General features: G+C 41.6%; 1 protein-coding gene across 50 annotated transcripts in view; it reads left to right on the top strand.

The window, feature by feature from the left end:
* Positions 1 to 22,981, top strand: part of ANK2 (ankyrin 2) — a 700,483-nt gene that overhangs the window by 667,647 nt on the left and 9,855 nt on the right. For 31 of the 50 annotated variants that reach the window (XM_044946103.2, XM_044946112.2, XM_044946098.2 and 28 more), the window contains 7 exons: positions 574 to 595; positions 3,509 to 9,739; positions 11,283 to 11,357; positions 13,837 to 13,968; positions 15,191 to 15,334; positions 18,733 to 19,015; positions 20,767 to 21,058. In XM_044946103.2, coding sequence (XP_044802038.2) covers positions 574 to 595; positions 3,509 to 9,739; positions 11,283 to 11,357; positions 13,837 to 13,968; positions 15,191 to 15,334; positions 18,733 to 19,015; positions 20,767 to 21,058 — 7,179 coding nt within the window. The remainder of the gene's footprint in view (positions 1 to 573; positions 596 to 3,508; positions 9,740 to 11,282; positions 11,358 to 13,836; positions 13,969 to 15,190; positions 15,335 to 18,732; positions 19,016 to 20,766; positions 21,059 to 22,981) is intronic. The other 19 variants (XM_025290691.3, XM_025290686.3, XM_025290693.3 and 16 more) reach the window with 1 other exon arrangement.

Below are 22,981 nucleotides of genomic sequence, written 5' to 3'. Positions count from 1 at the left end.
GATACCTACATACTTTGTTGAAAGAGCAACACAGTTATGAAACCAGCTTTGCTATTATATCCAAATGAGTTTTTCTGCTAGGCTTACGATTTTCTATTGAATATTTTCAGGAACTATTCAGTGCAATAGATCTAGTTTGTGTTATTTTGGGGATTTGGAATTCTGTCTTGTAACTAATAATGAAACTGTTTCTATAGAACATATCACCTGGGCATGTTCTTTGCTTTTTCTCAACTAAATTGACACTGTTTTATACCTACTTCACTTTTTTTTTTTGGCCCTTTTCCCTAATATCTATTTCTAACATCAAACACCTCTAGGTCATATCTTCCCAAAGAAACATGTTGGAAAGGACTTTCTACCCATAGTGTCTAGAAAGCAGATTTGTTTTTTCCAAAGTTAGGATAAGAATCAAAGACACTCTTGGGGAAGAACCGTAGCAAATTACTCTGACCTTCCTATAACTTATGGTGTCTCCCATGTTTATAATTATGATAGAGTTTATTGTGTACATCGGGGATGTGGGACACAGCACTATTTGTAACCATTCAATTTATGTATCTTTTCTTTCAGATCGATATGACATCAGAAAAAAGTAAGATTCCAAATAAAACTGAGTTTGTGTGAAAGCTGGCTACAATAAAGAAAAGCATGAATTAAGATGCAAGCTAGTTGCCATTACTAACCATTATAACAATTATATTTTTATATTATCCTTATTAATCATTAATATATTTTTAGAGAAGCAGCTTGGCCAGTTAAATTATGAATATATCTAATTTGTGAGCAAATTATCAGTAAAATGCAATGATTATTCATCTAAGCATTCACTTTCTTTTGGATCCCTGTTAACCCTGCTTTTGCTGTTATGCTTGTTTAGAAACTCACCCTACCGTTTTTGTCCATTTGTTAGCATAACATTGTCATCTCATTTTTTTTAAGCTCTGATGTGACAGTATCACTTTTTATATCAAGCGACCCTGACATCAGTAGAGAGCTCATTACTTATGTAGGCCACACCTGCAAAAGTGATACTGTCTTAATAGTTCTCAGCTGAAGCTAACGCTCCCCTCACGCCACCCCCCCACCCCTTGCACCTCTTACTGTGGTGAAGTGTAACTGACTTCTCTAGGGCTGAGGTCTGATGGACTTTTGTAAAAGTGTTCTGAAAAAATTAAGAACCAGGAAAAGCAAAAATGAAAACCTCCTGGATGAAATTACTAACCATAACAGTATGTCGTAATGTCATAATAGGGCTAATTTTAAATAATGATGCAAAGCCTAAGCATAATATAGTACAGAAAGAACTGATTTTTATAGACATTGAGAGAGCTACCTTAGACCTCATTTTAGGTTTGTAACATTCAGTTGAATTTTCAGTTTGTTGGCTTGTTTCTGGTGACTAGGTTCTTGTGTGGAAGAAATTGAGTTTTTCAGGATTCTTTCCTACTCTTATGCCCCAAATGCTTTAGAAAAAAATCTGATTTTTAATGTTTATTCATCTTAAGATTTATTTTGATGCACTGTTTTTCAGAGTGCTATTCCCGAAAGGAGAAAACTTAGAAGTATGTTTAATATGGTCTTTAAGCCCAATGCAGTAATCTTTGGACTTCCCCCCGCTTTCTTGAAGTCCTAGCACAATGTAATTTACTGCTAAGTTTTTTAAATACTTTAAGAATCTCCTTACCTTCTTAAATATGAGGGTTAAGATCATGATGTAAGATACAAGCTAGTTGCCATTATTAACCACTATTACTAACCACTATAAATCTTTGTTTAGGACTACCATATTTAAAATTCTGGATGTTTTCATTGTTTTATATCTGAAAAAATCTGTATTAATATAAGTTAAATATATCTTTATATATGCATTTCACAGAGTATATCTCAACAAATATTAATTCTCTCAAGAGAAGGCACTTATGTTTATAAAAAATTTTACATTATTATTGATTTCATTAATTCCTTTTTATAAAGAGATTTAATTATTCCACTTTTTTCTTTGGCACTAATATGTTTATTTAAATGACCCTTTTCCTTGGATATAAGCTTATAGGAATTAAAAATTCATCCATCTGGCTCAATCATTTAAAAAAAAAAAGGTTACTATATTGATATAGTGCCATTAATCCTCCTGAATGAATCAAGGTATTGTGACTGTTTAAAAATTTTCAAATATAGGCTTACATTTGGCCTCCCTTTGAGGGGGCTACATTGTGCAGCATGTGGGATCTTAGTTCCCCAACCAGGGATCAAGTGCTTATCCCCTGTAGTGGAAGCTCTTAACCACTACACTGCCAGGGAAGTCCCATGTTTGGCTTTCTTTTAGTGTAAAAACAATCATAAAATAATCTTCATCCAGGTATAAAATAATCTCCAAAGAAGAGCTCTGTTGAAAGGGCTTGTTGAACTAAGGTCTCTTCATGAGTAAATTCTAAAAGAGTTTGAGTTTTCCTCCTTGCTTTAATGGATGCAGGCACCCACTACCCATGCCTCAAGCATACTGCGTTGAGCATCTCGTGTATGGACTTTTAGGGAAATAACTATGCTTCACCACAGTCGTTTTCCACATTTGTTCTAATTTCTCACCATCTTCCCGCCCGTGCATCTCCGCAAGGCTGCCTCGCCCACCAGTTTTAGTCCACCTTTGCTTTGCATGGAAATAACTTGGCTTACATAAACTGTGCGTGTGTCCGTGTGACTGTCTCTGATTTGGGTTGCCATGCATCACATTTTAACTTTGGACTCACATATAAGTTTAATCACAATCGTTTTTGTTGTTTTTCTTTCCTTTCCTTTCTTTCCCTCCTTGGTCTGTCCATTACGTGTCTAAGCAAGGAGGTTGCTCCAAGGAAAGGACCATGCCTCTCAGCACAAGACTGTTTGTTTCACTGTTAGGTGTGAATTTCCCTTAGATGAAATGCCGGTTTGCAGCTGATTCAGATATATTTTATATAGTCATTGTATATTGGCAGAACTAAACATACTGCGTTCCAGATTTTTCTATGATTAAATAATGTATATACATCATTAGGAAGTATTCTGAGTTTGCTACTACTGGCTTTCTCCTAGAGGAAATCAACTATCTGCGATTTCTAATGCTTTTTTCCTTTTTTTCCCATATTCATTTTTTTTCAACATTGATCTGTAACATCTGAACAATCTTGAGATATCTTTGTGTAATTTCACTGCGTTCGTTCTTTGTTTTGTGATTTTGTGTGTGTGTGTCTTGATTATTTGTTAAAGCTTTGTTATATGTGTGGATGTGCTACAAGTGAGAAAATTAAGCAAGTTATTTCCTGCTCATTTTTCCTTTTCAGTTTTTTTTCCGTTAGCCTTGCTTTGCTTTTGTATCCTGAGACCTTGTGGATCCACCATTCCCAGCCCATTTTGTTGTCCCTCCCGCCACGACAGGAAAAGACACTGTGTCGTTTCAGTCCTGATTACATTTGCCAATATCTTTTTTGATTTCCATTTTACTTTCGATGTTTTTCCATTCACATCAAAGATGATGAGACAGAATCTACAGAAACATCTGTCCTGAAAAGTCACCTGGTTAATGAAGTTCCTGTCCTGGCAAGTCCGGACTTGCTCTCTGAAGTTTCTGAGATGAAACAAGATTTGATCAAAATGACCGCCATCTTGACCACAGATGGATCTGATAGGGCAGGTTCCATCAAAGTGAAGGAGCTGGTGAAGGCTGCCGAGGAAGAGCCAGGGGAGCCTTTTGAAATTGTTGAAAGAGTTAAAGAGGACTTAGAGAAGGTGAACGAAATCCTGAGAAGCGGAACCTGCACAGGAGATGAAGGCAGTGTGCCGAGGTCTCAGCCAGAGAAAGAGTTAGTGGAGGAGGAGTGGGTCATTGTCAGTGAGGAGGAGATAGAGGAGGCTAAGCAAAAAGCATCTTTAGAGATCGCCGAATACCCATGTGTAGAAGTTAGACTAGATAAAGAGACCAAAGTAGAAGTAGAGAAAGACTCAATGGGGCTAGTGAACTACCTTACTGAGGATCTGAATTCCTACGTGCCTCCTCACGAAGAGCAGCCCCAGAAGGAGCAAGGTATGGTAGGGGAGAAGTGTGAGGCTCAGGGTCCCAGTAGGCACTCAGAAAGCGAAGGCAAAGATGCACCCTCAGAGGAGACACAGAGTACACAGAAACAGCCCAAACCAAGCCTGGGGATCAAGAAGCCGGTGAGAAGGAAATTAAAGGAGAAACAAAAGCAGAAGGAGGACAGTCCACAAGCTAGTGCAGAAAAAACAGAACTTAAAAAAGGGAGTTCGGAAGAGTCATTAGATGAAGACACAGGTTCAGCCCCCGAGCCTCTTCCTGCTGTAAAAGCTACGTCACCTTTGATAGAGGAAACGCCCATTGGTTCCATAAAGGACAAGGTGAAGGCCCTTCAGAAACGAGTGGAAGATGAACAGAAGGGTCGAAGCAAGTTGCCTGTCAGAGTCAAAGGCAAAGAGGATGTGCCAAAAAAGGTAACACAAAGGACACATTTGGCTGCATCCCCCTCTCTGAAGTCAGAGAGGCATGCGCCAGCATCCGCCTCCTCTAGAATAGAAAGACACACTTCTCTTTCCTCCTCTGCCAAAACAGAAAGGCACCCTCCGGTATCACCATCGAGTAAGAACGAGAAACACTCACCCGTGTCACCCTCCGCGAAAGCTGAAAAGCACTCCCCTGTGTCATCCTCAAGCAAAACTGAGAAACATTCACCCGTTTCACCCTCGACCAAAACGGAAAGACACTCCCCTATGTCCTCTTCTACAAAAACAGAAAGACACCCTCCTGTTTCACCGTCAGGTAAGACAGATAAACGCCCCCCTGGATCTCCCTCTGGGAGATCCGAGAAACATCCGCCGGTATCTCCTGGCAGAACAGAGAAACGCTTGCCGGTGTCACCCGCTGGAAGGATGGAAAAGCATTCTCCTGTCTCAAGTTCTGGGAAAACTGAGAAGCACCTGCCAGTGTCACCTTCTGGGAAAACAGACAAACAACCACCTGTCTCCCCCACCTCAAAAACAGAAAGAATCGAGGAGACCATGTCTGTTCGGGAGCTGATGAAAGCTTTCCAGTCAGGTCAGGACCCATCGAAACACAAGACCGGACTCTTTGAGCACAAATCTGCAAAACAAAAACAGCCACAAGAAAAGGGCAGAGGTCGGCTCGAAAAAGAAAAGGGACCGATAGTAACCCCAAGAGAAGCGCAGAAAACGGAGAGTCAGACAATCAAACGAGGCCAGAGGTTCCTGGCCACGGGACTCTCAGAACCCAGAAGAGCAGTCCGTGCTTCCTCCACAGGGTTTAAGAGAGAAGATGGGGCTGGAGAAAAGGAGAAATCTCTCAACCACAAAACACCCGAGCCTATTCAGCCAGTGCCTGAAGAAGAAAGCCATAAAGATAGCGAAGTCCCCAAAGAAAAGCTGGCTGACGACCAGGGAGACCTGGATCTCCAGATCAGCCCAGACCGGAAAACCTCCACTGACTTTTCTGACGTCATTAAGCAAGAACTGGAAGACAATGACAAATACCAGCAGTTCCGTATGAGTGAGGAGCCCGAGAAGGCACAGCTTCACTTAGACCAAGTGCTAACTAGTCCTTTCAACACGACATTTCCACTAGATTACATGAAAGATGAGTTCCTCCCAGCCCTGTCTTTGCAGAGTGGCGCTTTACATGGCAGTTCTGAGAGCCTGAAGCCCGAAGGAGTGGCAGATTCTCCGTGTGGCAGCCTGATGGAAGGGACCCCTCAGATTAGTTCAGAGGAAAGCTATAAGCATGAGGGCCTAGCCGAGACCCCTGAGACAAGCCCAGAGAGCCTTTCCTTCTCGCCAAAGAAAAGTGAGGAGCAGATTGGGGAAACACATGAAACTACCAAGTTAGAAACAGCACCAGAAAGTCATTCCGAAAAAGGACATCCCTCAACCAAAGATGTTGCTGATGGTTCTGAAGGGCAAGGTGCTGCAGTCACCGAGGCAGCAGAGTCCTCTGCTGAGCATCAGCTGACAGAGGCCACGCCAGACCCTTCCAAAGACATATGCCCCCCACAGGAAGGTGACAGCCTTGGTGGTCAAAGTGTATCATTAGCAAAAGAAACACCCGAAGGACTGACTGAGGAAGTGACCTGTGACAAAGGTCCACTTGCACAGATTAGTCCATCCCACGAGACGCAAACTGATACCGAAGCTCAGGAATCCACAGCCACCAAGCCCTCAGGGGAGGCAGAGGCCTCACCGTTGTCCGAGGCCGCTGTAAAGGCAGGCTCAGGGACTGAATCAAAGCCCCAGGCAGCCATTAGAAGTCCGCAAGGGTTAGAACTCGCACTCCCTAGCCGCGAGAGTGAGGTTTTCAGCCCCGGGGCTGACGAATCCTTCGCTGTGAGCCACAAAGACTCCCTGGAGGCCAGCCCTGTGCTGGAAGATAACTCCTCACACAAAACTCCCGATTCTCTGGAACCGAGTCCTCTGAAGGAATCCCCTTGCCGTGACTCTCTTGAAAGCAGCCCCGTTGAACCAAAGATGAAGGCTGGAATTCTCCCAAGTCACTTTCCTCTTCCCTCAGCTGTTGCCAAGACTGAGCTCTTCACGGAAGTGGCCTCGGTGCGGTCCCGGCTGCTCCGAGACCCCGACGGCAGTGCCGAGGATGACAGCCTTGAGCAGACGTCACTCATGGAGAGCTCGGGGAAGAGCCCCCTTTCCCCAGACACCCCCAGCTCCGAAGAAGTTAGCTACGAGGTTACGCCCAAAACCACAGACACACCAAAACCAGCTGTGATTCCTGAATGTGCGGAGGAGGACGACTCAGAAAATGGGGAGAAAAAGAGGTTCACACCGGAAGAGGAAATGTTTAAAATGGTAACCAAAATCAAAACGTTTGATGAACTTGAACAAGAAGCAAAGCAGAAAAGGGACTACAAAAGGGAACCCAAGCAGGAAGAATCTTCTTCATCCTCTGATGCAGATGTCGACTGTTCAGCAGACACGGATGAACCAAAACACACAGAGAGTGTCGAGGATGAGAGTGACGCTCCTGCGGTAGTAACAACAGAGGGCAGGGAGGCTTCTTCCTCCTCAGAAAGTGAACCTGAGTTGACACAGCTGAAGAAAGGTGCTGACTCAGGTCTCTTGGCAGAGCCAGTTATTCGAGTGCAGCCTCCTTCCCCACTTCCATCCAGCATAGACTCAAATTCCAGTCCTGAAGAAATACAATTCCAGCCTATCGTTTCCAAGCAATACACTTTTAAGATGAATGAAGATGCTCAGGAAGATTCAGATAAATCAGAAGAAGAAAAAGATTATAAATCTCGCTTACCCGAAGACAGTCATGCTCTTCCCACTGATGGACCAGAGATATCTTATGATGATCTGAATGGAGATGCTTATCAACCAAAACTTGGTGATGGGCTTGAGGAGTGTGAGATTGGGAGTCCTAACAACTCAGCCGCTCCTGTCTCTTCAGGTCTCCACAGTTCCCCCGGTGACGATGTCAGTGAGCAGCTAGTTATCCATAAGGAATCACTAGCCCTCCAAGACACTGGTGAGAAAGACCTAGAAGAAGAGCTTGGTGTTCCTGGAGTCGAATCTCCACAAGCAGATGCCCCCAGTGAAGGCTCTCCATCTTTCTCCTCTTTACCTCTTTGTCCAGCATCTGAAGCAAAAGAATTAGATGAAGACATGGTCTCTACAGCTTCTGCTACAGAAATGGAGGTCACAAAACCTGACCAAGCTTTTGAGAGCTTACCAGAGGACTGTTCCATTCAAGATTCACTCATTACTACTCAAACTTATAGATCATCCTTGGATGTTCCAGTGTCAGACCCAACAGAGACTGGGGAAATCTATGATCCTCAAATCATAAGCCCTTATGAAAATGTTCCTTCTCAATCTTTTTTCTCTGGTGAAGAAAGCAAAACCCAAACAGATACAAGACACACAAGTTTTCATTCTTCTGAAGAGTATTCTGTTACCATCACATCCTCTGTTGAAGATGTAGTAGAGACAAGCTCCTCTGATAAAACTGTTTCAAGTAAAGAAGCTAATTTTGAGAAGCAGGTCTTGGAAGTAGAATCCAAACAAGAGAGTACCTTGCAGGAAATACAGTCAGAGGGAGCCTCCTCATCTTTGGAGCCACCTGTACCAAAAACATCAACAGTTGTCAGTGAACAAATAAGCAAAGTCATCATCACAAAAACTGATGTGGATTCTGATTCCTGGAGTGAAATCCGTGAGGATGACGAAGCCTTTGAGGCTCGAGTGAAAGAGGAAGAACAGAAGATATTTGGTTTGATGGTAGACAGACAGTCACAGGGTACCACCCCTGACACCACTCCTGCTAGGACCCCAACTGAAGAGGGGACCCCAACCAGTGAGCAAAATCCATTTCTCTTTCAGGAAGGAAAATTGTTTGAGATGACCCGAAGTGGTGCCATTGATATGACCAAAAGGTCCTATGCTGATGAAAGCTTTCACTTTTTCCAAATTGGGCAAGAATCCAGGGAAGAGACTGTCTCACAAGACATGAAAGAAGGGGGTACAGGTGCTGAGGCCCCACCGGTGGAGACATCAGCTGAGTCATTAACACTCTCAGAATCAAAAGAAACAGTGGATGATGAAGCAGAGTTACTCCCAGATGACCTGAGTGAGGAGGTAGAAGAAATACACACTTCAGATACCCCACTTAGCTCCCAAATAGACATTTCAGCCTCCACAGAAACATCCATGAAAGAGGCTGATTTCATCCATGAAATGGGTGATTCCCTTCCTCCGTCCAGTGTGAAGCAGACCACTTGCCCTGACTTCCCTGAACAAGTTGTACAAGTTCAGTTAGATTTTTCCACAGTCACTAGGTCTGTATATTCAGATCAGGGTGATGATTCTCCTGATTCCTCCCCAGAGGAACAGAAATCAGTCATTGAAATCCCTACTGCACCCATGGAGAATGTGCCTTCTACTGAGAGCAAATCCAAAATCCCTGTAAGGACTATCCCCACTTCAGCCTCAATACCTCCATCGGCGGAATACGAGAGTTCCCTTTCTGAAGATTTTCTGCCCAGCCTGGATGAGGAAAGTAAAGAAGATGAAGCAAAACCAAAGTCTAAAATCCCCGTGAAAGCACCTGCCCAAAGAGTGGAGCAGCAACCTTCACGTCTAGACTCGCCTCTAAAGAAGACAGGTGGTCCCCAGGGACAGGACTCGACAAGCAGCGCACTGGATGATAGAAGCAAATCTGAATCTGATGCCAGTTTGGACATGAAGACCAAATGTCCAGTAGAAACTAGAAGTTACACTGAGGCAGAAATAGAAAGCACCAGTGAGGAAGAGGAGCTTGAGTTAGAATCAGAGGAAGGGGCCACAAGACCAAAGATATTTGCATCCCGATTGCCAGTAAAGAGCAAAAGCACCGCATCTTCCTGCAGGGGGGCCACAAGCCCCACAAAAGACAATAAGGAGCATTTCTTTGATCTTTACAGGAACTCCATAGAATTCTTTGAGGAGATTAGTGATGAAGCTTCCAAGTTAGTGGATAGACTCACACAGTCAGAAAGGGAGCAAGATTTAGTTTCAGATGATGAAAGTAGTAGTGCCCTGGAAGTTTCAGTAATTGAAAATCTGCCACCTGTTGAGACCGAGAACTCAATTCCTGAGGACATCTTTGACACAAGGCCCATTTGGGATGAGTCCATTGAGACTCTGATTGAACGCATCCCTGATGAAAATGGCCATGACCATGCTGAAGGTATTTGCCAGCCACTGGGATTCCCTGTGCTACGCATGTCATAAATTTGATATAGTTTTATTTTTTGTATGTCTGTTTTAGTTGGTGATTTGTGTCTCATTTCCTTTAAGCTTTCTGTAGTGGTTACTATGTTTGTGTAAGCCCTTTGTGTTTTGTGCTTTCTCTGTATACTCTTGTCCGTGGAAACAATCTCAAGATTGAGTAATGAGAATGCTTATGGAAAACATAAACATGATCGGCAGGCAACCAGGATCTTGCCTTTCCTCTAGCCGCTGCACGTGAGGCCATGCAAGCTTTGAGTTTTGTTGTTCTGACTTTCTAGGCTTTAGCCTCAAATTAAGCACATGGATTTATTTGGTTTCGTTTTGTATTATGAGGATTCATTGCTTTCTCTTCTTTTGTGTACTTTGAAATAATTAGTACTTCGCAATTTTATGATCATTAGAAAGCCGTTTGGCACAAGAAGATTTCACATATCATGAAATTCTAATTGTTGTGGATTTGTTTTTGATTTAGAAAGGTTGGATTTCAGATACCAATGGTAAATACTTTAAGCAGTCATAAGGTAAAAGCATGCTTTTCATTTATGCGACAGATAAATAGAGAATGGACTCTGAATAGATGCGGCAGACAACGAAAACTCAAACTTTGCATGATTTAAGTTGACTGTGAGGGGATGATGACCCTTTGAACTATGAAAAAAGGAAACCATAGATGGCTTTGAGAAGAAGCCTCTGGTCTTCCAATATCTCTACAATAAAGACTATTATTCTTAAATTTGGATTATAAAAAATGTCATGATACCATGACCTAAAATGCTGCCCATCGATTAATGGAAGTTAAAAATAAAAGGCAAAATTGTAGTCTGTGGGAGTATTATCTGAGTTTACTTAGTGGTAAGCAGACAGAAACTTTGCCCAAAAGGCATATATACATATTAATATAACATACACGTACAACTATGTACATTTTATTCTTCCTTCTTCCAAGGTCACCAGGACCAAGACAAACGTTGTTTCTGGCCACACGGAAAAAACCGGGATGGTCTGATCAACGGGTGATCTAGGTCTCTTGAATCTTGGATGTGATTTTTTGCTACGTGACTCAGAAGTGATCTTATACTGCCACAGGCAATAATAGGAGTTCCTAACCAATTACTCCACTTCTCCATCCCATTTAAGATTTTTCTGCTGTTTGATGAGCAAGATGATTATCTTAGGGTGGGCAGTATCCTCTCAGACAATTTAAGAGGAAAGTCATAAGATTACTAGAAATCAGTAACTTATGCAGTTATGTCCAATGGCTAGTCTTGATTAAAGAGATATGGAAGCAGATGGTTTCCATGATTTTTATTAAATGTATCCCCCCATTCCATTCCAGAAATCAGGCAAATACACAATTTAATATGATTTAAAATGTTATAGTTAACTTGTGCTGTAATCAAATATTTGGACAATTGACTGTCTTTCTTTGGATGATCAGTACTGTGGTTCCTCTCCTGTCATGGACAACTTTTGGCCATTCTGTTTTTGACCTTCTGTAGATCAACAGGATGAGCAGGAACGGATTGAGGAAAGGCTGGCATATATTGCTGATCACCTTGGCTTCAGCTGGACAGGTAAAATGCATATGACCCATTTCTTCAACAAAACTTGCTTGGTTTGAATGACATGGTTCACATCAGCCAAGTGTCATTAACAATGAAAAAGGTCTTTTTTTTCTCCTTGAGGATGACCACATGGAATAGTGAAAAGAATGATCAACTGTGAACTCAAAAATCCGGGGCCTGCATTAACTCACTGTGTGAACCAGGGCAAGCCTTTTATTGTCTCTGGAATCTTGAATAATAGAACTTCAGGTTGAGAACAAAACAACTCCCACCACCCTCCTTTGGATATCTAAATTTTGGAGAGATTACTGTGTTTCAAAACCATTGTTAGATGCAGTTGTCATAGAATTTAATTTGAAATTCAAACAATTTAATTTGAAGTTCAATTTGAATATCTTGTTTTAGATACCTTGTATCAGATATTTTCATTGTAAACAGTACTAAACATAACTTCAAATGAAAGTTAAAATACATATGAATGAGATGTTCACTAATTTTCTGAGAAATAGGCATGTTTCAGTTTAGAAATTACATGTTAAATAATTTTTCTGATGCGAAGTGAATTCTAAAATCAAGGTGGTTTATTTACAAATAAGGATTTAAAAGGTATACCCTTTCATCTTTCCTATGATATAACATATTAAAGCAAGATTGTCAGGATTTTTTGCCTTTTCCTGGGTTTTTTGGGGGTTTTTTGGTCTGACTTTTATGTCATTTGTGACTACTTAATTGAAACAATATAAGGGCTTCCCTGGTGGCTCAGTAAAGAATCCGCCTGCATTGTGGGAGACCTGGATTCGATCCCTAGGTTGGGAAGATACCCTGGAGAAGGGAATGGCTACCCACTCCAGTATTCTGGCCTGGAGAATTCTATGGGCAGAGGAACCTGGCAGACTATGTAATTGAAACATTATAAAGTTAATATTAAGCTCCTTTAAGTTTCTTAAAGATTTGGTATGAAGTCATAATACTCTTAACAAAGATAACTGATAATGTAGAATAAATGACTGAAATAGTTTAAAGTAATTTAATAATACTGATCATTTTTATTTAACTGAGGAATTTAGAGGTAGGGAGGATCTCAAAATATCCCTAGTTGACTTATTAAATAGGTAGCATTCTGAATTATTTACTTTGCCTTTTAAGTATGTATGTATATGTATGTTAAATGCAGTATCTATTATAGTTGGTAAAAATTCAAACCTTAAAATCATATGGAATGGTATAAAATGTAAATAAGTCCTTCACACTACCTACATCTTATCTTCGAGCTCCATTCCTCAAGGGTAACTGCTAACACTTTCTCATGTATTCAGACAAAATCTGCAGTGCTCACATCTATGCCTATTATTTAAAAAATAAGCTGTGTAATTAACAGTATTTCTCATAAATAATCCATCAGCCTAGAAATATCTATGTAATTCTTTTAAATAGATATTTAATTCCACTGTATAGGAGGCCATTCCATCAGTGGCCTTTGTTGATGGATGCCTAGGCTGTTTCTTGTTAGTGGCAGTAAATATCTTTGTGCACTGGTAGATTTGTGGTTGTGTCTATAGGGCATGGGCGTCTCTGGTGGCTCAGAGGTAAAGAATCCACCTGCTACTGCAGGAGATGCAAGAAGTGTGGGTTTGATCCCTGGGTCCGGAAGATCCTCTGGAAAAGAAGTGGCAACCCACTCCGGTATTCGTGCCTGGAGAATTCCATGGATGGAGGATCCTGGCGGGCTACAGTCCATGGGGTCGCTTAGAGTCAGACACAACTGAGCACGCACGCACTATAGGGCATACCCTAAAAGGAAAATTGCTGGGTAAAGGATATGTATATTTTTAATTTAGAAAGATATTAGCAAATTACCCTCTAAAGAGGACACCTCAACACACACACCCCTCAATACATTAGCATCCATGTAGAATGTTAATGGTATAGACTTTAAATAAGAACTTTGTGGCTTCTTCCCTAAGTCAGTTAATGCTTCCCAGACCTTTTATTCATATGACATAATGTTGTAGAAAAGAGTTTATCCAACCAGCATAATATAGCTGCAACCAATATTTATCCAAGTACTCAGAAACAGGATTTATAGTATTTGAAAATTACCTAATTATGATTAAAAGTGAGACATGGTCTCTTCTACTGTTTTCACTCATTTATTTTCCATTATCTTGGTTAAGAGTATAAGCCAGTATTAATGGTCTCTTCTCAATTTTGGAATTAAATGGGGCTGAATTTACATATTTTACAATCATTGTTTCAAACTTACTTTTTCCACTATGACAGTGATCAACTCTAAACCCAGTTGTAAGGAAAATATCTGGGGTTAGTGCTAGAAGAACAAAGGCATATGAGAGTCTTTTCTAATAGGAAAACATGAAGGAACTCTGTTACAGCAGTACAAAGAATACATCATTTGCAAAATCACAAGACAGGGTGTTGAGACTCAAACTTTGAAGTTAATGTGTTTACAAAGAAGTATTTTCTCTTCTAGAGTTAGCAAGAGAACTGGACTTCACTGAAGAGCAAATTCATCAAATTCGAATTGAGAACCCTAACTCCCTCCAGGATCAGAGTCATGCACTGTTGAAGTACTGGCTAGAAAGGGACGGGAGACATGCTACAGGTGGGTGGGGAGCTCTAACTAAAAGGCAGTAGGGTGGAGGTGGAAATAAGCCTTATTCGATGCCTTTTATGTCAGGTGCCACCAATCTGAAGTGCTGCTATAAGCAAATGAGAAGAAGCGATAACACTTCTCAAATAACCACGTTGCATGAAACTTCTTGTACTGTGTTTCTGTGAACAGCATTAAGTAGTGAAAAATGATCCTAGCCCTGGTTGCTAACAGGAATGTTATTAAGATCCTTAAATTTTCTAAATATTGACAGCAGACACTTGCTTTACTAATCATTGTTTTATTATTGGTACATTATATTCAGTTCCTGCTTCCTTTAGTCCTAAATAACTAAAATGGGGGGAAAATGTCAAGTGGATATTCTGACCACATCAAATAAAATGGGAAGTAGCCATAACCGCTTCTTATCCTTCAGCTGGCCTAAATTTGCTATTTCCTTTAATATCTCTTTGAAGACCTTACCTAGAGACTTCCAGCCCACATTTATCTTTCCTTCTCTTACCATTTTTCTCAACCGGATTGCCAGAAAATAAAAATAAAAATAGAGAGTATCCAGTTAAATTTAAATTTCAGGTAGTCGGAGAAGGCAATGGCGACCCACTCCAGTACTCCTGCCTGGAGAATCCCATGGACGGAGGAGCCTGGTGGGCTGCAGTCCATGGGGTCGCTGAGTTGGACACGACTGAGCAACTTCACTTTCACTTTTCACTTTCATGCATTGGAGAAGGAAATGGCAACCCACTCCAGTGTTCTTGCCTGGAGAATCCCAGGGACGGGGGAGCCTGGTAGGCTGCCGTCTATGGGGTCGCGCAGAGTCGGACACGACTGAAGCAACTCAGCAGCAGCAGCAGTCAGCAAATACTTTTTCTAGTATGAATATATCCCATGCAATATTTGGGATATACTTTTACCTAGAAAATCGTTTTTTATCAAAGGTTCACATTTGACAGGACCTTCTACATGTCGTCTGGTAACTCTGCTTTTAGGGCTTATTACCATGCTGTGTCACCCATTTTGTGTGTTTGTCTTGTTTGTTTGCTTACAAAGATCCTTAGTTGGGCTTTGGCTGTTTTTGGTACAGATATCAAAATTTTAGTAAATTTTTTCCTATACTTAAAATGTATCAACAAAAAAATTCACAAAGACAACTAAAGGAAAGGGTTTAAAAGACTAGCCCTCTGATGTAATCAATGTTTTTTCTTTAATATCCCAGATACCAGTCTCATTGAATGTCTCACCAAGATCAACCGAATGGATATCGTGCATCTCATGGAGACCAGCACAGAAGCTCTCCAGGAGCGCATCAGTCATAGCTATGCAGAGATTGAGCAGACCATTACACTGGATCATAGTGAAGGTCAGACAACTTAAGTGTGTATGAGTGTTGTGTACAGTTAATTCAGGCAATGGGACCCACCATCTTCCTTTTTCAGAGGGTTGCCTATGGTCTTTGGTCATACGTTCTTCTCCTCGCTACCCTGAGACTTCCTTGCCCATTTTAGGTACCCAAATACTGCTCATACTTTGATATTTCATCACCATCTCAGTCATTATGGGCTGCTTCAACAGAAAACCATGATCTCCAACAGAAAACCATGGTAGCTTAAACAACAGAAATTTATTTCTCTTGGTTCTGAAAACTGGAAGTTCAAGGTCTGGGTGATAGCATAGTCAGGGTCTGGTGAGGGCCCTCTTCAGGGTGGTTCATGGCTGTCTTCTTCTTGCTCTGTCCTCACATCAAGGACAGCCAGCTCTCTAACCTCTTCTTATAAGGGCACTCACTAATCATATTCATGAGGGCTCTCCCCTCATGACCTAATTCCCTCCTAGGGATACATTGTCCAAATATCATCAAAATGGGACTAGGGTTTCAGCATATAAATTTGAAGGGGACCCGGACAGAGGAGCCTGGTAGGCTGCAGTCCATGGGGTCGCTAGGAGTCAGATACGACTGAGTGACTTCACTTTCACTTTTCACTTTCATGCATTGGAGAAGGAAATGGCAACCCACTCCAGTGTTCTTGCCTGGAGAATCCCAGGGACAGGGGAGCCTGGTGGGCTGCCGTCTATGGGGTCGCACAGAGTCGGACACGACTGAAGCAACTTAGCAGCAGCAGCAGCAGCAGCAATGTTCCCAGGTGGCTCAGTGGGTAAAGAATCTGCCTGCAATGCAGAAGACACAGGCAGATGCGAGTTTGATTCCCAGGTCAGGAAGATCCCCTGGAGAAGGGCATGGCAACTGACTCTAGTATTCTTGCCTGGAGAATCCCATGACCAGAGAGTCAGGTGGACTACAGTTCATGAGGTCACACAGTTGGACATGAGTGAAGCGACTCAGCATTCACACACGCACACAAATAGTGCATAGCAACCATCAGCATGGGTGATACCCAGTGCCCTTTCTTCAGCTCCTTGTTGGCACTTCTGATGCTTGTGTCTTTTACTCCAGCTTAGTAACCTGTTTCTATGCATGCAACCCAAACTGAGTCATCAGTGACTGTACTACTTCCAAGGCCTGACTTGAGGGATTGTACTCGCATCCTCTTTTGCTTCTACACAGTCATCCTTCAAACCCACTGGACCTCCAGCCATTGTTCTACCTCATTTTTGATATTAAAATTTCCCTAATTTACCCTCATTCATTTCCATTCTCACTGACTCTTTCTCCTTCTATCTGTCTCATCAGTATTTTTGCACTTTCTCTTCTTTCAAGCCTCCAATATGTCTCTTCTTTTCATTTTTTCCAACCTGATCATAATTGACATTCCTTATAAAAAAAAGAATAACTATAAGCAAATGTCCATATCCATTCACCACAAAATCTCCCAACGTAAGTGCATCTCAGTGCTTGTACTCTACCTTCCCTGCTGTATGAAATGGACTTGTTTTGCTAAAACCATCATCTTGTCTTTCGTACTGGATTTCATCCCCTTTACCAGCTGTGGGCTTCTCTCCTGCAGTGACCCACTCTGTCTTCGTACAACTAGACCGTGCTCTAGAGCATTACAGTGTACTTCATAGATCCCAGCTTTAAAAAGCAAAGCAAAGCAAATATCTTCTTTCACCCAACATGTCCCCCTGTATGAAGTTCTGTTTCTCCAGCCATTTCATGGGAAGTCTCTTCCAAAGAAGAGTCTAACTTTCCAATCTCTACTTTTTCTCTTCCCGTTCTCTATAGAACTGTCTCTAGAATCCATACAGGCCATGTGTGGTCATCACCGTTCAACAGCAAAGAATCTTGCAAAATTCACCAGTTTCTCCTCATCACCAAATGCACTGAGCAACTCAGTCTTCATCTTCCTTTACCCGCTTGTAACATTTGACACAGAAAACTAATCCCTTCTTCTTCTTCTTAAAATATCCCCTCTCTTCTTGTTTTTTTTTTCCCCTATTTCACAGGGTAGTCTCCCTCAGTGTCTTTGTGCAGTTTACATTCTGTAAATTCACACAATGGCATGTATTATTGTCGGCAGGAGCCTCATAGCTTGTCCTGTCTCCCATCTCTCCCCATCTTTCCAAGTCCAAGACACCCAACTTCTGCTCCCTGGGCGCCTCCGTCTTCTCAGGCTTCTAGGCTCTGGTGCTTTTTGTCTCCTCCATTCTGAGGTGTTCTTTCCTCAGATCATCACGTACCTTTTTCTCTCACTTTATTCAGGCCTCTGCTCAAATATCAGCTCCTAAAAGGAGCCTTTTCTGACATGTTTATCTGAAATACTGGCCCCGTTTTACTCTGTACTTTTCCCCTGGCTTCCTTGCCCCCTACAAGTTACTATAAATCTATATCCGTAGAAATGCAAGTTCAGTGAGGCCAGAAACTTTTCCTGTCCTGTTTACTACTATGTATCCAGCATCTAAACACCTATTAGATACAAAACTCAACATATTATATCTGTTGAGTGAATAGAGAGATAGATGAATGTCAGTCACATCTCTGCCAAAAATTTTTCAGTGACTCCTTATTGCCCTTGATATAATGAAATTCCATGGCCTGGCTTAAGAGACCTTTCATAAAAAGAGTATTAACCTCAGAGTGTTTGTTTAATACATGTTCATACTTGCAAAGCACCTATAATATGCCTGTGCTGTGCTAAGTTGCTTCAGTTGTGTCTGGTTCTTTGCGACCCTATGGACTGTATGTAGCCCATCAGGCTCCTTTGTCCATGGGATTCGCCAAGCAAGAATACTGGAGTGGGATGCCACGCCCTCCTCCAGGGGATCTTCCAGATCCAGGGTTCAAACCCATGTCTCTTATGTCTCCTGCTTTGGCAGACAGGTTCTTTACCACTAGCACCACCTGGGAAGCCCATAATGGTACCTGATGTATAGTATAAAGATTCAGAACGTGTTAGCTATTAGTAGGAGGAGTAGTAGTAGTATTTTTATTTCCATTCTTATTAACCCTCTTCTTGCTATGTAGATTTATGCCTTGACTATTGCAGTTGGTTCATGCTTATCTTTAGGTCTCCTAAAGATGTCTCACCCTCTGCATTTCCTTTCCTGATTCTTTAACCCTGTTGGGTCCTTGGCATTCATCAGCTAGCACTGGAGGCCCAGTCACTGTGCATTTTAATATTTCTTACTTGCCTATGCTTCCCTAGATGGTCAGTATTAGATGGAAAGCAGGCACAGTGCCTCTATCAACTTTGTAACCATGAACCTATCACAGGCGTGGCATGTAGTAGTTACTTAATAAATACGTACTTAATACATTTTAGCTTCAGTTAAACACTTACTTGGAATCATTCTCCCCTCCAGGGTTCTCAGTACTCCAAGAGGAGCTATGCACTGCCCAGCACAAGCAGAAAGAGGAGCATGCTGCTTCTAAAGAGGATGAGGCCTCTGACCACCCTCCCATCGTCTCAGAGGAAGACATTTCTGTTGGTTACTCCACTCTTCAGGATGGCATCCCCAAAACTGAGGGCAACGGCTCCGCAACAGAGCTCCTTCCCCAGACTCACAAGGAGCAAGTTCAACAGGATTTCTCAGGGAAAATGCAAGACCTGCCTGAGGAGACATCTCTTGAACAGCAAGAATACTTGTGAGTTCCAAAAGAAAGGCTGTGCTGGGTCAGTCCAGAGATGCCAGCCAACATGGCGAGGGTGCCAGCCATATCCAAGCATAAAGCGTTTTCAGATAGTTCTCAAATGACCCCACGAATAACAGATGCCAGAACTAGAGGAAAAGAAGCAAGATATTTAATAGACATCATGTGACAGCATTGCGTGGCACAAGTCTGCTTGAACCAGTTTCCAATTCGGTCACCTTGGGTGAATGCCTAAGCCGTTTGAGATTCCGTTTCCACATCTATAGATTATGATAGTAATATCCACTTTATTCACCTTACAGGGTCAAAGGTCAAAGGTGTGTCTCTGAAGGCACTGTTGACACTGTGGACCGTGCGGTCATGACTTGTGTATCTGCTGCACCTCACTTCTCTGTGTGCGTGCCGCTTGTGTTCTGACTGGTGCAGAGTGTGAACAGGGCCAGTGCAGGAGAAGCCACCACATAGCTATGAGGTGGCTGACAATAAATATAGAAATGCCACACAAATCACGTACACAGATTGAAAGACCATTAGAGGTTGGAATGGGAATGAAGAGAAGTCGTCTGGAGAGCTTCTGGCTAAAGGAAGCTGCAGAGTGCAGTGAGCTTAGAACTCAAGCTCTGGGCTTCCTGGAAGCAAAAGCAAAAGAAAGTTTCTTAAATGACACTTGTCTAGAAAACCAACCAGATCATGAGCAAGGCAAGCATGTCCCCGCCCTGAAATGTGAGAATAGTGTGTCAGGAGGCTCTTTGTCGTTGCGTGAGCTTTATGCTGAAATCACTGGATTTGGAGAAAATGGGCATTGAGATGACCTTGCCTTCCGCAGCGCACCACCTTCTCACCCACCCACCTTTAGATTGTAGGGGAGAACATAAAGGAGAGGCCAGGAAAAGAGAAGGAAGAAGGAAAAGATGGGAAGCAAAGAGGGACTATCAGAAAATCACTCGGGGCATTTAACATTTATAGAGTGACAGAAAATTATAATTAAGTAGGGGAACATTTTTTTTTTTCTTTTAGAAATTGGGATGATAGGAACTTCCCTGGTAGTCTAGTGGCTAAGACTCCATGTTCCCAATGCAGAGGACCTGGGTTCAATCTCTGGTCAGGAAACTAGATCCCACATGCCTCAACTAAGACCTGGTGTAACCAAATAAATAATTTTTTAAAAAAGAAATTGCAATTATAAAGATTGTGTTACTTAAACTATATCAATAGAAAAAGTTCCAATACCAAAAGATCTTATTAAGTAATAATAATTTTCCAGAGATATAACAAGAATCTCCCTCTATTTATGATTATGGTAACTATATTTAACATGGGGTTTATATATTGCTTTTTAAAATTTTTGCCAAATTTTGGTCTTGCTTCAGAAGCCTTATTGTCCACGGATCTTTCTTATATAAACCTCCTCAGATCATCAATATTACCTTGAGTTGTCAAAGATGAAATTATTTATTTATTAATATCTCATATTCTTTATTACCCTACTTTGTAGAGATTAGGAAATGGTAATACATTTGAGAATAATTTTTATCTCTTTAAAGTGCATCTTTCCCAGTCAATGCTACATCAATGTGCTGTAACTATATTTTACATACAATTTTTGTTCACATTTCATTTCTTGGCCAAGTTTAGAAACACATTTAGACTTCCATGGACTATGAAGACTGATTTCATCTTCCCTTCTTTCAACGGGGTCACAAATGCCTGTGTTCTCATGGTATACTGGGGCTTTTCCGTTTCAGTGTGACAACCCCAGGGACAGAAATGTCAGAGACTCAGAAGGCCACAGGAACATCGGGCTCCCCCACCAAGACACCTGAGGAAATTGTCACCCCTTCCGAGGAGGAGAGGCTGTATCTCCAAACCCCGACATCGAGTGAGCGGGGAGGCTCTCCAGTTGTGCAGGAACCTGAGGAGCCCCCTGAGTGCAGGGAGGAGAGTTCACCTCGGAAAACCAGCCTCGTGATCGTGGAGTCGGCCGAGGATCAGCCTCAGGCCTTCGAGAGGCTTGATGAAGAGGCTGCTTTTCAAAAGGTAAAATCTCCTCCTCTGTTTCTTTGCCCACGTGGAACAAAGCTCCACACCCTCTCCCATGTCCATTTCTCCAGTGACCTGTTTTTTTCACAGAACAGCTTGCCAAATTAATTAACTTGGGCCATGGGAAGCCCGCCAATCCCTTTTAAAAACCTGAGAACCCGTGAATCTAGAAAGAGAGTAGTACATGGTTCTAATTCTAGCTCTTTGACCATCAGCCCCAGTTTTATAGTTGGAAACCCTTTTGCTAAGAAAAATGAGCATTGGGGTGAAATAATATACCTGATATTACCTTTCAGAATTAGTTATCTTATAAATAAAGATGACTAGTGAGGGGAATTTACCGAGCGTCAGGTAAGCTGGCCAGCTGTGGGAGAGTGCTGGAATCTGCCCTCGTGGCAAGTCTGTCTGTGCGGTCAGGTGATAAGCGCACCAACTGTGGGTATTGAGTGGGGTTTACCTCCCAAAACAAATGTTTCTCATTAGGGGAAGTATTATTTCCAAGTGAGAGCTCCTATTTATTTTAAGAATGACTCAGGAAAAGGACATTACACCTACATTGACGGCTGCTTCCAAAAGTCAGAAAACCAATAGCGGCATGAGTATGCATCGCTGTCTCTTCTTTGTTTTTAAGTGAGGTTTTGATATTTGTGAAGACAGGTGGAGACCATCTTAAGAAACTGAGTTGAACCATTTATTCTCAGAACACGGCCTGAATGGTTCGTATCGCTCCCTCCTCTGAACTCCTGGATCAGAATGATCCCAGGGAGGGGAAAGGACAGGAACCGGCATTTTCAATAGCTCCTTGAAGGAGTCACACACACACACACACACACAAGTGTGAACATCTTTCTGAATTAAACTTAATGTAAATTAAATTAGATATATTTTTCCTTTTTTGGATTTAAAAACATTTTATATGTCAGACTATTTTTAAAGCATGCATATACATCTTTTAGGAAAGAATGTTTTATAAAAGAATTAAGACTCTGGAGGGAAAATATCTTTGGGCTTAACATCTACATTTGTTTTTGTTCACTCTGAGTGTGATATCTGCTGGCAAGATTTCTAAAACCATAGTTTAAAATTAGGGGAGATCCAGGCAGATAAGAACTGCTCCAAATTTTGGCAGCTATTTTAAATAATGAATTCATCCCATGAATGGATGTTTATTCCAAGTTTGCGTTTGTACAGCCTTTATTCACCTCTCAAGTTCTTGGCTTAAATGAATTCTAGTAAAAACGTTTCATAGATGCTGTCTGAACTTAAAAGTTGCCAATTTTAGTCTAAGAATCTATAGGCTAACTGAAGTGTACACTTGAAACAATTATCTGGATAATTCATATATTTAATCTGTCCTATGCATATGAGTAAATTTTGATAAATTGCCCTATATTCTGCATTATTTATATGGGCCTATTCTACTTATTCTCGATGAATTTCTAATTCTTTCTCTTAAGCTTCCTATTTTGACCCTTTTCATCTCATGACCCTGACTTAAGGGTCCAATTTCAGTCACTTTTCTTACTGACCGTATTTCTAGGCAGCAGATTCCTAAGTGTACTTAAAGTATAATTTGGCTTGGAATTTACATGTTTTCCTGCAGCAGGAAAGAATATGGAAATATAAGTGATATTTTAAAGTATGTTGACAAAATTTAGTTGAGTAATCTTTTCTATTTTTCAATAGAATTTTTAAAGATAGCATTCCATTAGGAAAGAATGATTCCATATATACGCTCCCAAGAGATATGTTTTCATCTAAAGTTATGATCTTAGCTCCAGCTCTGGCTTTGGGCCAGACCCATAAAATTGGATTGGCCTCTGCACCTCAGCTCCTCTGGACAGGGAGTCTAATACTATTCATAGCCTGTCTTCCTTGATGGCAGGGAAACTCACTACTGGCCAGATAATAGCTACAGGA

The sequence above is a fragment of the Bubalus bubalis genome, chromosome 7 (genome assembly GCF_019923935.1).
Source record: "Bubalus bubalis isolate 160015118507 breed Murrah chromosome 7, NDDB_SH_1, whole genome shotgun sequence".
NCBI classification, from domain to species: Eukaryota; Metazoa; Chordata; class Mammalia; order Artiodactyla; family Bovidae; genus Bubalus; species Bubalus bubalis.
The sequence above is the reverse complement of the archived record's forward strand: the minus strand, read 5'-3'. Positions and strand labels throughout refer to the sequence as shown.